This window comes from Sinohyriopsis cumingii, chromosome 18, assembly GCF_028554795.1.
Source record: "Sinohyriopsis cumingii isolate HCF-2022 chromosome 18, ASM2855479v2, whole genome shotgun sequence".
Lineage (NCBI taxonomy): Eukaryota > Metazoa > Mollusca > Bivalvia > Unionida > Unionidae > Sinohyriopsis > Sinohyriopsis cumingii.
In genome coordinates, this window is record NC_142978.1 from 74,074,774 (window position 1) to 74,093,940 (window position 19,167).

The window sequence follows — 19,167 nt, forward strand, 5'->3', positions numbered from 1 at the left end:
CACAAGCTGATATTTCAAATTTAATCAAAATGGGATCAGAAATATGGTTTAAAGGAGTGGCAAGATATCAAGCCAATCAGAAGCAAGATCAACTTATTATTCATCCCATAAAAAATGTATGAAAGATGGCTTCTGCTATGGAATAGTTATCAATGTTCAACTGCAACCTATCATTAAAGCTGATGTTTTATACAATAATTATGTGTTACAACTGTAGTGAGCCAAACAAGGAAGAAATTTTAATTGTTTTAGTAGTTTCTGACATTACAGTATGCAAATACAAGTTTAAAGCAACTATATTCAACAACACAAATTTTCTGTAAAAATGGGTTTCTAATGTTGATTGCATATATTTCAAGTCTTTTCAAGATTTTGTATCCTCATCCATATTTGATGACACAATGGCATCATTTGTTTAATACTGAAAGGCTCCTATGACAGGACACATATTGCAAAGTTGGAAATATTCTGTTGTTGTTTCAGGTTTAATGCATTTTTCAGTACAAGAAGGGCTATACATCGATTCCATTATAGTTTTCTCACATACCTACATTGACTGAACCCAAGAATCGAACCCATGCAGACAGATATGAGATGGCAGTGATTCGTAAAGGCAATTGCTTTAGACCACTTGGCGACTCAGGGCCCAGACAAATTCTGTTCACAAGTTACTGGAGATAAAGTTATATAAATATTTTTCTACTTTTACTAATGGCTGCCATATTTGATGATAAAACATTAACAGACATACAAATCCGAAAAGATGTTACGCAAGGACACTTTCTGTCAAATAAGATTAAGGTGAAGTGAAGTGGTATTTCAGAAGCTGTTAAAGGTTTTTCTATGATGGTGGATTGACATTCTTTGTATAAACTTAGAAGTCAGTCATGAAAGAATGCTTGCTGTAAAATTTTGTTTGTGCGTGTGTGATTTGGATTTTTAACCTAGCTTTAACAATTTTTCAGTCATATTGCTATGACGTCTGCAGTGTGGCAGTTTTATAGCGATGTCAAACACTGAGGCATCATGCCGCAGACATGTAGCATGATGTTCCACCCAGTCACATTATCCTGATACCAGGCCAACCAGTCCTAACAGTAACCTCTTAATGCTCAGTACCTCTTAATGCTCAGTACCAAACGAGGCAGCTGTCAGTACCATTTTTTAAAAATAAGTCATTGGTATGACTTTGCCGGGATTTGAACCCGTGAAGTCCCATATTTGAGGTGGGTGCTCCAACCACTAGGCCACCGGAGCGGTCAGTAAAATTTTGTCAAATTCTGTTCAGTAATTTTGGAAAAGAAGTTTCCATTTTAGTGATGGTGATATTTTATGATGAATTGCATCATTTGAACAAATCAGAAAACCCTAATTACCTGATTACTTTCTGTCAAATTTGATTGCAGTGTGGCAGTTTATAGTGACATTTAGCACTGGGGTATCATGCCGCAGACATGTAGCATGATATCCCGCCCAGTCACATTATCCTGACACCAGGCCAACCAGTCCAAAAATAACCCTAATGCTGAGCACTAAGTGAGGCAGCTGTTAGTACCATTTTTGTAAGTTTCTGGTATGACTTGGCCAGGGACTGAACCCACGACCTCCTGCATCCGTGGCGGACGCTCTAACCACTAGGCCACCAGAGCGGTTCAGTCAACAATGAAGGAAAATTCATCACATTACAATGACTATAAGAACTGGACATAAGTGGGTTATGGTCATTATGTCTTCTTAATTGAGATGTATTTGCAAGCTGTGGGAAAAGTTGCACACATAAGAGTCCTGCTGCAAGTGGTCTGTTGAAAGGATAACATTTCTCAAAACACTCATCTGGTTCTTCATAATAAAGAAAACTACCATAGACAGCACATTATATGCCCACCCTGTTTTTAACAGTCTTCTGTATAGGCACTAGTAGTGTGTGATGGAGTCTGGAGATTACTGGCAAAGCACATGACCTTAGAACAAGGTATGCAATGTTTAAATAAGCTTGTTATGCATAAAGATTTTTTTTTATTATTGGAGTTCCAATGACCTTGACTTTTTACCTTTAGACGCCATTAACTATTAGGTATTTTTATTACCATAAGTTCAAACCATCCACAAAGTTTGTTCAAAGAATTTATTTACTTAAAAAAGCATTTCTGCAAAACCAATTTTTATTTAAGCTAGTGACCATGGCCTTTTAACGTTTGACCCCCAAGATCAACAGGCCTTTTCCATGCCACCACTACTAGCTCTCTGCAAACTTTCAGTAAGGTGCCAGCTATTATGCAAAAAACATTATTCTTCAGTCAGTGACCTTGACCTCTGACCTCTTCTGAAGTCAGCTGGCTTCTTTCTTATCTAATATACAATCTGTCCATAACCTATGTTTATGGTACATGGTAATAACTGAAATTCTTGAGTAGAAACCACTTTCTCCTTTCAGTCACACTAACTTTGACCTTCTGAATAAAAATCAACAGGCTTCTGCCTTTCCACAAGTGCAAGCCAACGTCAAAGTGTGGTCCCAGTCTGTGATGTAGAACTAATGTTTTTGTACAAAAATCATTCCTCGTCTTTCAGGCAGACGTCTGACCCCAAAATCAATAGGTTTCTTCATTATCCCATTTGCAAAAGGCAATCATTCACACCATTTCAAGGTATGTTATACTGAACTGGTGTTATTGAACAGAAACCATTATTTGCTTGAGGTTGCAGTGACCTTGACCACTGACCCTGAAATTAATAGGGTTCATTCTTACTTTAAGTGTAAGCCATCCACAAAGTTTGGTTGCTGTAAATGGTGGCCAACTCAAGTTACTGTTTGGAAAAGAAACCGGTGACAGACAAATGGCAAGACAACATAATAAGATAATTGCCTTAAGGTGGGCATATAATGCAAAATAGTTACTACAAATTCTGTAAAGTCCTGTAGCAAATGTTCTTGTATAATGCATTTTTTCCTGCACAACAGTGGACAACTATCTAGTATGTTATTTTAAATGTAGGTAAATGGCAATGTATCAATAAAAAACCAACCTTTCATTTAATTGTCGGATAGGAAAACCATTTAGCAAAAGACTGGAGTGCAGGTCTATAAAGTATTCCTTGATTAGGATGGAAGGAAGCGTAGCTGCATTGTACTCTTTAATCTGTTGCCAGTAGAACAGACAAGAGTTACTCAAACATTACAAAACCTTAAAGGGGGTGGGAGGCTTCCTGGGGGCCTTATGTCATACCCAACAATTGTATATATCCAAGATGGGAACCCTGTCCAACACCCGAATTGAAAAGCTTTTCCACATTTTGTTGTGAAGTCACCATAAGATTATTCTTTTCTTCAATTATGTTCATTGACATCTAACAATTTAGAATAAATGTGTATACAGTTCATGAAAACAATGACAAATACTGGAGTACTTATTTCAGTGCAGATATATGGTAAGCATTTTTTAAAAACTTTGTAAGTCATGCTTAAACAGTAATGAAGGCAATTTGGGTGGCTAGGGATGTATTCCTAGCATCAAGTCAAAGTTACTAAATCATTGCTAATTAAACGGGTGTTTGGTTGAGTAAAGAATGGAAAGGCTGTTCTCCTTTATTTGCTGAAAATAAGTCAGCAGGAATCATGACAAAAGAATCTGGAGGGTGGAATGGAAATTGAGAGACAGAACACCTTGTGTGTAATGAGGGTATTAAGTGCTTGTAGAATTCTAACAATCTTTGCACACGACTTCACAGTTTAACCTGAGTGGGCACACGCTCAAGTTGTCACTTACTTGTATTAAATACCTCTGCAGACCAACCATCAGATACATCTTCAAGCTATTGACTGCTAAAAAAACAACTTCTAACAGATTAAGTGCTTTCTAGAAGTCTGCACAAAAAAGCCAGTGAGCTCACTCCTGGCATAAGGCGAGAGTAACAATTTTAGCCACATTCAAAGAGCGGTTATTGAAATGGATATGAAAATCAATGGGTTGAACAAATGTCTTAAGAAAACAGAGCCCACTTATTATGCTATTGAAGGCAGACCAATTGTTATTAATATTTCATTAACGTCAGCTTCCACAATAATCTCATTCAACAATTTATTTCTTGCCTCAGTAGAAGAGTGACTTGATACTCCCTAGGCCCATGAAAGCCAATTTTGATCTTCGATTAGAGAGGATGGCAGCAATTGTCTCAATTAGATTTAAATAATCATATTGTGGGCATAAGCAGGGGATTTCTCCATTAGGTATGGGCCTTCTGAGAGAAGCAGCAGTAAAGCTGTCCACACATCTCTCCAAATTGAAATCAAATTGTCCTGCTAGCTCACCATCATTTCCAATATTCCAGTCAATAAAAAAACAATATTATATAGAATTTCTAACAGAAATGAAAGACTTTCGGAGGAAACCCGTATTATATGACCTGTGCTTTCATCAATCAAATGCTTTACAGATATAAACCTTTCAAAATGTCATTTAATAATAATGGAATACTTTTTAGTGTTATTCTTCATACTGGATCATTTGATTATTCTGAAAGCAATGAACTTTCACCAACATCTAATTTCAATCCGATTTTGAATATAATGATGTCAGAAAGCATTAACATTCACTGTAAAGCTCTAAAAATAAATACTCATTGCACTGAAAATCATAACACCAAATATAGAGGCATCAGTCCTCACATCTTTACAAAGTCTCTATTCCCTCTTCATATATATGTATAATGTATGCTGTATCACTGATAAACAAGATTTTCTGAGATTCCTTTTAATTAAAAATTTATACAAGTGGTACATCAAATATATTTTATTTATATCACATACTTGCATTTCCAACCAGTTAAGATAGGCTACAAACAAGTGTGTATTGACAGAATCAATAAACTGCACATCCCTGATCAGTGTGCCTACTACAAAATGTAGTTCTTTACCTTTTGCAAGCAATCACTATACTGTAATTAATAAGTTGCTTCTTTTATTTTTTTAAACTTTTATTTTCATTCATATTGATTAAATAAATATAAGACATGCTTGTGATTTAAGCATGAAAGATGGTTTAAATGAAAAATGAAAAAAGTAGAGCAATGCAAAGACAGCATGGTTAACTACATAGAATACATACCCATTCACATTCCACCTAACATATTGAAACAAGTGGGAAACATTATCTAAGGGAGGTGAGGAACCAGCAAGAGTTAATTCAAACATATAAATGTATTTACAATTCACCTAAATCATTATTATATCATTATTATTTTATTAAAATAGCTACTGACTATTCAGTTGTTTCTATCAACCTTTCCCTTTCTGTAGGTTTGTTGACTACATCTTGCCATAAATTCTTACATCCAGAGATATCATCACAGGACAGAGATTAAAATCTGCCATGCTTGTTTTTATTTTATACAATGAATTTATGCTTGTATCTTTCTACAGTGGCCCACAGAGAGAGAGAGAGAGAGAGAGAGAGAGAGAGAGAGAGAGAGAATTTCAATGAAATTGTTTACCACGTTTAATTCAGTTAGAAGATGGGGATTATTTATTTTTTATCTGTATTTTATTACATCACTAATGATAATCAGTGGAAATTCATAAAAGTTTTGAGAATATAGAGGCTATGAAACTATATACATGTATATACATTTTTGAGCTTTAAACCACAAAATATTCACAATATGAAGAAATTAAATGTTTGAAAATAGTAAAATGTCTGAGAAATTTTAGGTATATGCTGCATTAATAGTTGATCTATATTCTGATACAGAGTAGTTCTCCCTCTCTCTCTCTTTAAACTGACAAATAGCCTATTCACATACAAGCCTTACATGTCATAAACATTCTTCAAAATGATGCCAAATGCACAAAGAAATGAATTTTGCCTTTTTGGATTTATCAACTTTTGCTCCAAGAGTGTAGCAGCGAATTAATAAATTTGTTACTTTTGTCAAATTAGTTGACATGGGTCAGAAGTTGGGTAGCAGATGTAGCTAACCTATGATTACTCCACAAAGAGGGTGAGATGGGCATTCCATTGTACAATGAATTCCTTCAGAGAGGTGTGAATTTGTTAGCACCCCAACAAGCTTACAAAACCTACGCCATCTCAGCCCTAATCCTGCACACATCCCTCTGTGAAATCACAGATCCCTGTACAAAGATATGACACCTATCGTGTGTCTGTTCCCAATACTAGCTGTGAACGTGTGCCAGGCAACCAGCTCCAATTTGTATGGAAACACAGCTGATAAATGAAACAGTTGCTCCATGACAAATAAATGAAATTTACACATAACTAAAAAGCAAGGCAGCTTTGAGAATGGTAAGGAGACTAATTGGGGAAGAAACACAAATTACTTCTATTTTCATCAAACGACTTAAAATCCTGCCTCTGAGGCTCCTCAGTGAAGTGACTAATATGTTCTCTGATTCTGAAAAGTTAGTATATATTTAATTTTGAAATTATTTTCTCATTCCCTAAAAGGTTTAAAAAATGGAAATAAAAGTTTGATTGTCTATTGTTGGTCTAGTGATTCCATCACATATCGTTTCTGAAAATATTCTTTTTCCCCTATGTTTTTGTTTCTTAGCAAAAGGAATTAGCAGCTGATGACTTTTTTTCTCACCCAAAATTCACTCATGTCCGATTTTAGACCTTTCGGCCTCAGATCTAAGGCAGACCGGTCTGAACTGCACACGGACAGGTGAACCTTTGCAAAAACAAGGATAAGGTGGGCATTTGGAATAAAGAGCGGTCTCCATACGAAAATGATGGGTCCATTAAGCACACAAAAAATAATCCAACTTTTACCTTCTGCTCATGCGCAAGCAAAATAACCAATGGAAAATGATGTATCTAATACAACTAGGCATTAGTCTCATGGAAAATCTGTTGAAAGCCAATGTATTACGATGTATTCAGAAATAGCCCCCCCCCCCCCCCCCCGTCTTTCCTACACGCTTTTAAGGTGAAAACAACAAAAACCTCTGGAGCCGAATGAGTTAAAGCATACATTCAAAATTACAAACTTACTTTCTATGTTAGAAATGTGTGTGTGTGATTTTGATTTTTAATGTAGCTTTAAAACATTTTCAGTCATACTGCTACACCGTCTGAAGTATGGCAGTTTATCGTGATGTCTAGCACTGGGCAACATGTCACAGACATGCAGCATCATGTCTGCCTCCATCTTATTACCCTGACACCAGGCCAACCAGTCCTAACACTAATTTCTTAATGATAAGTGCCAAGTGAGGCAGCTGTTAGTACCATTTTAATAGGTCTTTGGTGTGACTGGCTGGGGTTTGAACCCACGACCTCCCACATCTGAGGTGGATACTCTACCCACTTAAACCACTAAAGCGGTCTCTATGTTAGAGAACTTTAATGCTTCCATTCTAAAACCATTAACATCTTCTAAGCATCGTAGTATTCAAATATTCTGTAAATTTCATTCTAATAGCAAAATGCTAAGATTTACCACATCAATCACTTGTAAGTCGGGTCCAACTGCAGAAACACTAGACTCTGATCTGCCAGTGCATAATACTAAAGTAGATCAGGGTCTATGCTGTTTGTTCTACAGATTACGCCTAACAAAATGCACAGACCCTGATCTACTTGCACATTAGGTGACAGATCTGGGTCTTTGCAGTTTGCAGTAGGCTCCGAATTGTATGCACGAATATATAGCATTATCAAAATATGGGGTCTAAGTATGAGTACAAACCATTGTCTTAAGTTACACAACCTTCAAGCCAGGCATCTGTTTTCCTACATTTTTACATTAGTTTTTCATAAAGAACATACTTTTAAAAAACCCAGCAATTTTAGTGTAATGTCTGAATGATGTGCAGAAAAAGTAGTTTGTACTAAAAATGACCATCCAAAAACTTGCTATTCCAATACTGTATTGGAGTAAGAGTCCTTGCTCCACAAAAATAATTGTGCAGGATGCAACCATAGTGTTATAATTAGCTTGTTGGCTATTTTCTGTATCCTTGGGCAATGTCCTATCTCCACTTATGATAACGGCCATCCTATTTACTAAATAGATAATTGGTAGACTGAGACAGAGGGGAGCCAAAGACAACAATAGTGAATGGAAATATGGCTATTTATACATGTATAAGCCTACTTGACTGACCACTGTCCCTTGCTCACTGACTATTTCATGACCAATCACAATTATCTCAAATAGTGACACTTTTTTGTGGTCAGATGTAAAAGGATGAAATAACTCACAAGGACATGCAATTTTAGAAGGATTCAATATAATTTGCTATAATGTAGAGATCTTAAAAAAAAATTTTGGTGAAACATTTCAGTCTATCTATATATGGAGTGACTTTTTACAAAAAAAAAAGCTTCTAAAAGTTTAGAGTTGTTCACAGAAATGCAGTCTTTCTTTTTTTAAATAACTTGTTGACAGTAGTTTTACTTTTCATGAATATATGACCATCATGAAGATAATAATGATGATGAGTATATCATCAACTACATGGCTGGACAGCAATCGACCCACTCACTACAATAAGATTGGCATGGTTTTAAACAGATCTTATGATGGAAATCCAAGGTCTAACCAACATAAAGGTATATGATAACTCTGGTTCATTTTCCTGCTGCTGAAAGCTAAGTTAGGAGGATGGGCAATCAGGTGACAGAACTCTTTTCAATAATAATGTAGAACATTTGAAATTAAATGCTCATTCAAGGTCTGAACGATATAAAGATGCATGACAAATATGGTTGAAATCCAATGAAACTTTGAGAGAGTACCATAAACTGTATATTAAATACCTGCCCTTTGTTTAATAGTCCTCTGTGTAGACACTGGTACAGAATCATTGATTCTGGAAATTAATTAATAATGGGTCTCTATGAACTTGATGTGGTTTCTGGTGTAGGTCTTGAACAAAATATTAAGTGCAGAAACAATTATTTTCTTTTAAGACTTACCATGGCTTCAACCATTGTCTTTTAGACCCCATAATCTATAGGTTTCTTTGCTACACAAGTTCAAACTCTCCCATGTTTGGTAGTGGAACTTAAACCAGAACAAATGTTTTTGTGCAAAAACCAGTTTTTCTTTAAGTCAAAAAGACCCCGACCTTTGTATGACCAAGAATATCAATTGGTCTTTCCTTAACTAAAGTACAAGTTCTCTGCACACTATGGTCAGGTAGATTGTCTACAACTAAGTCTGTCATATGAATGCCAGTTACCATGTCCTTTTAACACCAAAATCAACAGGGTTTTCTTTTCACCCCCAAAAAGTAATTCATCCACAAATTTTGATAAAGGTACATGGTTGAAAACTTAAGTTTGTGCAAAAATCATTTTAATTTTTCAGCCAATGACCTTGATCCCAAAATTAATAGACTTCTCTTGCAAGGCATCCATAAAAAGTTACTGTGCTGAAACAAATTTTCATCTTTCAGTCACAGGTATGACCGTTAACTTTTCGAGTCATGAAAAATATCTTCAAATTTGTGCACTTTAGTAAATTTACATTGAAAGTCAGTTTGTGCAAATTTCTATGTGAATAAATCACTTTCTCGAGAATTGTTTTGGGATTGTCCATGCATTAAAATGAACAAGTAATCAAGAGTTACTGTCCTTCTTTACCTATCCATGTATGGATCTATAGAAATGTGTTTAGACATGCGGAGTTTGAACATAAACTGAAAATAAGTTCATTTGATTAGTCTTATTCCCAAACGTATTTTACTAAAGACCCTTGAAATGTCATTTAATTAGATTTAGATGACTGTGGTAAGTGTTTTCAATTAACTTGGCATGTGTGTGTGTATGCACACATGTGCATGTCAATAAATACCGAAGCAGACGTGTGTTTTTTATTTGGACTTTTAATGTAGCTTTAAAAAAAATTCAGTCATATATATTGCTACAATGTCTGCAGTGTTGCAGTTTATAGTGATGTCTAGCACTGGAGCATCATGCCGCAGACATGTAGCATGATGTCCCCACCCAGTCACATTATCCAAAATAGACATAAAACAAGAGTCCCTTGAAGGGACTGATGCTCTAACATCTGAAAATAATTTTCAGGAATTCATGATAACACCATTTCTTCTGTTTAACTCGGAATGCTGAAACCATATCTGATATACTTATGTGAGAAGATTTTCAAAATTAGCCATTAATGAGTAGTGAGAAGTTTTAAGATCAGCACCATTTTCATTTAGGACAAACTAGACACCACTGAAAGACATATGGTGAAAGCCCAATGCTGATATGATTATTTCACTGAGAAGTATCAGTGACAAAAGTTTCAATACATTTATTGCGGCAGTCATATTTGTGGTCAAATTAGCACCATTTCCATTTCTACTCAGGACCAACCAGACATTATAATAAGCCTTCTAGTGAAAACCCCATGCCAATACGGCTTTCTGTTAAGGAGGAGTAGGAATACAATTTTCATGATGGTTGCCAAAGTGGCCATATTAGATGTCAGACTGGCACCATTTTCATTTTGAACCAACAAGACATCACAAGTTTTTTTTAGCGAAAACTCCATGCTGATGTGACCGAACATTCAGCAGGAGTAGCAACAAGATTTCAAGATGGCTCCTGTGATGGCCGTATTAGATGTCTCAGCAGGATCAACCAGACTTGGGATCATTATGTGTGAAAAGTTTCCTTGTAATCCTCCAAGTACTTTAGGAAGAGTAGTGATAGCAAACTTTGCTAATGGATGTCTGGCTGTCAGATGATGGACAACAGGACATCCCATAAGCTCTACTGATATATAGCCAGAAGAACCAAAACCAACTGTATAATACAGTCTTTTCCAACCCTTTGCCCTGTTCATGTATACAAACCTGGATATCATAATTAGTAAGGTCTACTTTAATTAACTAGCTGGTAGGTCCAGGTTATTTAATGACAATGATATGAAGGACAAACAAAAATTTTAAAATCCTGCCACATCCAAGAAAAATGAATTATAACACAAAACCAACAGTATGACAATGCCAACTTTTGTAAACAAGCTCATTCTTCAAAATCTTACAAAAATGATGATGCATCTCTTCAAGACAATCTTATACATTTGTATGCACCATCTTGTTTATCTCCATGCTATAAAAAATGCATTGTGTGTGTGTCAATCTGATCAATGTCAGTTCTCCACTTTCCTACATGAATATATGAGAGCAACTGCTTAGGGGTCATGTTCTGGTGACCTATGAATTAGCCAATGTAAATTTTAAAGTGAATCAAATTGTTCAGCACACACTGATGCTCTTCAGCCATAATAATCAGTTTCCCAAATGCAAAGATACAAGACTTCATCTGACTGCATGATAAAATTAGTGACTATGGTAGTAACACAGGTTGCCAGAACATAACCCCTAAATCATATATGCCAACATCCCCGAAAAGTATAAGTGTAATTACTGCTATTATAAGTGGCAAAAAAGCATAATTAGAGTGCAAATAGTGTTATCTATATATTACATGCCAGAATGACAGCAGGTATGGAAAAGACATTTTTACTACTAACTGGGTTCTGCAGCTGGTCAAAATTCTTGTCACAAATGGCAAAATCCATATGGATTAGATCCAGAATACAAACACAAGATTTACTAAAAAATTATTTATATTCACCACTCCCTTTAACTAGTCTACTTGTGTAACTTTTGATGAATGATCACGAACTGGAATTCTGCAATGATCATGATCAGGTGCTCAGAGAGCTGTATTATATTACTTGGATATTTTTCTTTAAAGTTTGTAAAGCAGTGTTGATTTGTCATTTTTTCTATCTGACATATTTTGAAGTTTGAATAGATCCATCTATTCTAACATTTTCTATGATATAACATCCACAACTCTCACTGTAAAACATTTCACTTAACATCTGGCATAAATTTTCTATAAAAATATAGACTAGTTCACTAATTAGTCTATCGATAATATGAATCTGTTTGGCAAAGTACACGTCTGAAGAAATCTGTTTCTTGGAAATGGATCATATACTGTAAAGTAGTCTTATGCTATTCTTATGCAGCAGTCACCTTTTTAAGAACTCTCAAATCAATATGAGTAGAATTAATGAGACAATAATAAAAATTACAAAAACAACTTTTTATTGCTTTATTTTTTTAAAATCTGGCAAAAAAGCATTAATCTATATAAAGTCTAGTGGAAAGCATAGTTTGGTGAAAAAAGCATAATTATGCCATAAGTGTAATGGATGGCATTTATGCTAAATGGTTGCTGTCAGATCATCACGTAGGGCAGTGAATATCTGTTCTGAATTGATGTGTGTGTGTGTGTGTGTGTAAAGTCTGTTAACTCATCCTACACCAGTAAATTAGACACATGAAACTTGGGTCAATGACAGTTTCTTTACCCCCTCCACCATATGACATCATAAAAAACAACATCATGTTTCTGTAAGACATGTCTCTCTTGAATGTTCAGCTCCTGTTGCCTGATACTATAAATGTTTTAAAACCTTGACACACAGAAAAGGTACATCTTTTTAGAATTATTTTGAAATATTGTCATAATTTCATCTGTCTTGTCTTGTATTTTATTGAAAATATTACCAAGAGTGTTGCCATGGGAACATGTATATTTGCTAGATCTTGCATTATTGACTATGGCTGAATTCTAAAATCTGAAACTGGACTGACACAATTGTTCTTTTGCTTGTGTTTTTTTTACATAAATATTAAAAAAAATTGCATTTAATGTTTTGTCAGATCTTAAGCCTTGAGAACTGGTCTGACCTTTGCTGTTGAAACATTTTGACTTATGATAAAATTTCATCCTGACTTCATGATTGTTAATGCATATCGTGAATATTTAAAACCTATGATGACTACAGTGAAAATAAAAAATGCTGTGTCTTTCCTATGATTTACTAATTGTTAACTACTCTCAAACTTATTTGATTGTCAGTTTCTTCTACTGAACAAGCAATCAACAAAACAGGTGCAATGTTCACTTGATTGGTTTTCACTTTCCTGTTGTGTGCTGCACCAATTTTTTTAAAAAAAGATACAATGGTATTTTTTTTGCACAAGCAAAGCAGAAAATTTAAAGTGGAGATTCTGTTTAATGATTGATTGTACATATGCATAACAGTGTATATGGGATCACTGTAGCACCTGTCATATGAAGACTAGCCATCCGATACATGTTTTGACAGATAAAGGGTTTGAAATTATTCTATTTAATGGTTATGAAGTTAAATACAAGAAAACAATAGATTAAATATGTAACTATGAAATGTCCAACAAAAATATTTTACAGTCAGTCCTGTCTCTCTTTATTTATTTTAACATGGAGGTGAGGTTGTTGGGTAGGACAATGCGCTTGACTGCCCAAATTTGCCAACACAGTCCCATCACAGACACAGAATTGAAAAGAATAAAATTAATCTTGCTCACATGACAGGACGTTTCCCAATAACTTTTCACTTCAAAATTCAAAGAAATTAAATTTATAAGGCACTTTGATTTCTTATTCACTCTTTGATATTATTTTGCACTTCAGATTTTTTCAATATATTGCAACATATTGTGTATGCAATACACATTGGAATACACCATCCTATATTGTAATATATCACAAATACAAAACAGCTGGCAATACCCATCCCTAGTTTTAAGAAACTCTCACCATCAAAAGCTTTCTTAAAACAAGCCCAATCACTGATAATTCCATGTTACACCCAGAAATGTACAAATACATTGTTAGTTTCTGAACAATGCAGATATCTAGAATCCATGGAATACATTGGTGCACATGTACTATTACAGATGTTATCAATTAGTTAATGTAAATATCCAAAAGCTGTAGTTCTGGTATACATATATAAATCGTATCAGCTATTATAGTTAATTCTGTACCTAGTTTCCAATGTGAAACTATCAAATCAACAACAATATTCTCCATTAACAGTAAGCACATCTCCCCTAGGTACAGTATTTATACATTGGGAAAAAAGTAAAGGTAGGTAACCTCATTAATCAGGAGTACTTTGAACATACAAAAGCAGTTATCTACCCATTCTGAGACAATAATGTGTATATAGAACACTTAGGAAATTCTAAGATATATCTCACTGTACTTTAACTGAATTAGCATCTATCATGTAACACTAAAGATGGAGAGATTTTCTAGATCAGCTTCCTTTAACATCTGATCAAACCATTCCATAACACATAAATTGCCAAATCAGAGTAACCATGCCTGTTAACAAGCAAAAAATGTACTTCTGCAATTTAATCAATTTACTGGAGTAGTTTTTGGTTCATAGGAAAAATTTCACAAAATTGAGTTATGGATAATTGAGTTATATTTTGAATTAGTACATGTCAGAGTAAACTTGGCCAAGTGCCAGACAATCAGTGAACCATGCTGTTAACTGTCAGACCAGCGCAGCAACAAATCACCAAATCCTGATTAACAGTCTGCATTGGTCCATTGGAACCTTAAACAATGTTTGACTGACAGCTGTGCTAGGTATACTGAGGTTTTATGAGTTGTCCAGAATCAATCTTTTCAGAAAATTACATAAAAATTGGATTCTTTTCCTTCATATTCTTTTTAAGGTCTTTAATATCTATACAATTTTTTACTTTCTCAGCTCAATTCAGACTTGTCCCAATCTGCAGAAAATGTATTTAACAACTGCATCTTAGGTGCTAGGCTTGTCTGACAATGAGGCAGCATGGTTCTTTCATGCTGAGATATCAAGGTGGTTTTCAATGTATATATCTATTTAGCTACTGCAACAGGTATCAAAGTTGTTATCACTATATAAGAAGCACAAAAAAATACACATTCTTTCAAATCATCTTGACTATTTCTGCAAAAATATAAATACACCTCAGATGCATGTTGGCACAGTAATTAACAGAACAATCATGAATTTTGTTTGCTAGAAATGTCTTTTAAAAAAAGAAACGGTTGGATCAAGCAAATGAAAAATACTTTTATAAATAGCCAAGGTGGTCCGAATGGCAGCTATCAGCATACATTCGAGGTACCTTTAAGACAGACCTTAAAGTGGCAAAAGATTCACATTTTCACTTCACCTTATTTCATCCATTTAAATACTAAATACACATGAACTTAATTTAATTTTGTTTTCTAAAGGTGCAAAATTTTCATAAGTTTGGTTGCATAGAAAATACTGTCTGCTCTAGCGATTCGTTGATTCCTCTGGCTACAATGAAAATCAAATTAACTTGTAAGAACAAGTCTGAATTAGGTATCTGAAATGATAACTGATGGCAAGTGCATGCAACAGTTAATTAAAAAGTTGCCATGGTTCATATTTTCTTAATGGAAAATGATTGTGCAAGTTGCTTTAATTGTAGGAATACCTAACGAGGCCAGTGATTATTTAATCATCAACAGATACACTTTCAATTTGCCTGTAGGTCTGACAGTTGTATGTAGTAATAAAGGAAACCCTTTCTATGAGTTGCAGGGAATTTTACTTATTTTATTAATGGTCATTACCTACTGATGAAAAAAAGGCAGCATTCCTTTATCATCCCCCTCCAATGTCAAATTAAAAACAAAATTATTTATCATTATGAGGGCCTGAATCTTCTGCATACAAGAGATAAGTATCTGGACAACACAGACAAAGTGACTTATGGCCGTCTATCCAACTAATAATCATATACAAAGAGAATTTTCAATTGTCATTCAAGAAAAATAACAAATGAGTTTTCATATGACACCCTAAAAAGACAACTTCAGAACTAAACCAGTTTATATATATATGTTTCCCTTTTCAAGCCCAAAATTCTACATAAAAAAGGCTTTATTTAGATATCTCACGAAAAAAGATCTCAACAACCATGTAAATGAGATGTGCAACATACATTGTGATCATGCACAAAGAATCTCATTCATCTTCCATTGGGAAATTAAAGAGGATTTAATGGCTAAAATCTATGAAAGTTAGTTGATAAATTATACTTACCATTTATCATACTTGTCCCTTGAATTGTAATCAAACTTGATTTTCCATTTTCCTTCTTTTGAATTCACTTTTACAACTGTTCCAGTATACCTACAAGTATAAATGAAGAGATTTAATTGTAATGTACACACTTTCCCTCCAGTACAAAAATATGAAGAAATATATACTTTTTACTTCAAATTATGCAGTAGACAATTAGAAAGATAGCAAACAAAAATTAAAAAAAGCACTTGCAGGTACAACTTTTTCATAGATGATTATATTTGTCACAATCACGGGTCTAGTTTGCTTCAATGAAAACAAAATTTACATTGGTCTTATGCACAGGTAAAATGCCTTACAAGTATTTCATTTAGAAGTGATGCTTAAAACACTTTCATGTTAATTTTTGTTGATCCACATAACAGAAGCTTTTTTTCTTCAAAATATTTCCTAAGTACCAGAATCAATGACAGCAAGAAATTTTTAAAACTGCAAATGACTCAAGTGACCACTAAATAAATGTCCCATGAATCCATAAAAGTTTCACAAACCCATAAAACTTGTACTAGAATATGTCAACACAACATGTTGTCAACATTTTTCCATAAGACTAACTTTCAATAAAGTATAACACAACATCATGTACTGCTATTGTTGATTTGGAAAACATGCATTTAAAAAGTTCAGAAGTGTGATGTGAGGCTGATGCAGCGGAGGCAAACATTATGCTCAAGTAAAATGTTTGTGAGGTATCTTTAGACCTTCATTACCTCCTGCGGCTCAAAGATGTCTTGCTTATTCTCAGTCTTTAGATATATTTTAACGTTCATATGGTGATGGCTATAATCTCTTGCACCACTAGACATACTCATTGTATGTTGCCCAGTAAATTAACGGTTGCCTTTCCTGCTTTTCCCACCAGACTATGCTGACTGTTGAAACTTATCGTCTTTATCATCAGCAATGTGTTACTGTTCATTGGAGGCCATTTTCAGATAATGCCATAAATGCAACAGGTTGATAATGCATACAAAATATGAGCAGTTTCAAGCATTTTGATTTACTCATGTAAAATTAGACTTGTTCCCTGCCAAACTCCACTAATTCTAATATGAAACCTAGATTGCAATGATCATATTTTTTAAATGTTTTTGCTATTATTCGATAAGTTTGTAATTCAAGGGCAATTTCAATTAGACTGGTGATCAATTAGTAAGGGGTGGCAGGTCTAGAATATTCAATAAATAAAATGAACATACAGAAATCATGACTTTCCTTAAAAGAGGACTGTTAAACTCAGAATATGTAAATGATACTGCAATTAATTTTCTTGAATACTCTCTTTTGTGGCTTTGCTAAACAAAATGGCATTTTTGTTTGTATGTTAATATGTTGTTGGGGAAAAGCAGTTATTTCAGCTGAGAAACAATTGTTCATTGGGTGTGTTAATTCATGGTTACTAACCTGATAACCCTAACAAGACCACAGTAAAGCAGTCAATATTTTCCCGTAAGTTAGTCCAAGTTTCAGTAAGGTGCAATGAAATATCATTTACTGCTGTTGTTGACTTGAAAAACATACATTTGAAAAAGTCAGAAGTGTGATCTGATGCTGCTATGGCAAACATAATGCTCAGCTGAAATGTTTGTAAAGTATTCTTAGATCTTAAATACAGTACAGTTTCATAAACTCCAGTTCCAAACTATATGGAATTCAATGGGTTATTTTTAAATTGCCACAAGGCGATGACAGTTATCACTCCTACCATAAAACGTAAATAAATCAAATACTTTATTGTTGCCCTTCCTGCTTTCTTTCCCATGAACTGGAATATTCCTTTTTTTTCACTTCTGTGCCACTTGTTTTAACATTTTAGGAAGCTGATTATCCCTTTTACATTCAACATGTTTTCAACTGTTGGATGTTTTTTCAAGAAAATGTCAGAAAAGCAAAAACTTGATTATGCAAGTATTGTGCATGAAAGCACAAGAAGATTAAAGTGCCTGAGGTACTTCTGTAAAGTTAGTCTGTTTTCCTGATCACCTCCAATGAATCTAAATATGAAACCCAGATCCAGATCAAACATGGAAAATATCTGGATTCATATTTTTTGCTATTATTTTACAAGTCCATAATCTGAGTCATTTCAATAAGATTTACTGTTAAATCATAAAGAATGGCAGGTTAGATTTTAGAGGCTGCAATGCTTATAAAAATTTCTAACTAGGCACATAGTATACAATAACTGAAACAACGCCCATTTAATCAAATCCATTTCAAAACCCAACCTGTTCTCTGAACTGCACATCAGACTGACAGATATTTACTGGTAATTCATGTACAATGTGCATGCTGGTACTTTATCTTTGAACTTTTTCATTTGCTGTACATCTCTGACCTCTTACTATGACAGAATTCTGTTTTGTTTGTATGAAATGTCTATGTTGAATTCTTCTGACAATTTAGGTAAAACATCTTTAGTGTTGAAATTAAATTGTTCAGTACTTCAAGATATATTGACATTATGAAAAAATCAACAGTGCCAATGGATGTACTGCCTGGACGCATACATCAGATATGCATGGTGGTTTACAGGGTTACCGATTCTGTTAATGTCTACAGACAGTAAACAAAGCTAAGCTGTGCACACATTCAAATGTTGCAGCCTTATTTGTAGCCACCATAAAATCCATGAAAACTTGTGTATCAATTAACTAACATTCAACAGACTACAAGAAAATATGATTAAAAATTACCATTTACTATTGACGAAACCTTCCACTCTGGTCCCAATTTCACCTGAAAAATATGAAACAATAATTTTAAAATGTTATTTTCTACATAAACAACTAAAATCAGAAGATGTGATTTTATTTATATATATATATATATATATATATATATATATATATATATATATAACAAGTCTCCTCTTTTGATTACTTATTTGTTATATGCAACATATGAATTAAAAAAAAACAACCTAAAACACTATGACCAATAAGAGACACTTTAAAATCATATTTTCTTTACTTAATGTCTTGAAAGGTTAAATGATTGAAATAACTAGTCATAAGCAAGCAGTCTGCACTGGAAATGTTACAGCGACAATCACTTCTGATTGTGAGGTAAATGCATGTGACTGAGAATCCTACATCTGTGCTCATTTCAAACAAAATTTATGAAACAAACCAAGCCTTGATGAGGATTTGTTGTTGT

General features: G+C 34.2%; 1 protein-coding gene across 3 annotated transcripts in view; it reads right to left on the reverse strand.

Moving 5' to 3' along the window:
- LOC149776986 (ATPase MORC2-like) overlaps positions 1–19,167 on the reverse strand; it is a 134,246-nt gene that overhangs the window by 31,349 nt on the left and 83,730 nt on the right. For 2 of the 3 annotated variants that reach the window (XM_089941723.1, XM_089941722.1), the window contains exons 24-25: positions 18,705–18,747; positions 15,967–16,056 (exon numbers count right to left, since the gene is read on the reverse strand). In XM_089941723.1, coding sequence (XP_089797849.1) covers positions 15,967–16,056; positions 18,705–18,747 — 133 coding nt within the window. Of the gene's footprint in view, positions 1–15,962; positions 16,057–18,704; positions 18,748–19,167 lie in introns of those variants that run through there. The other variant, XM_089941724.1, reaches the window with a different exon arrangement.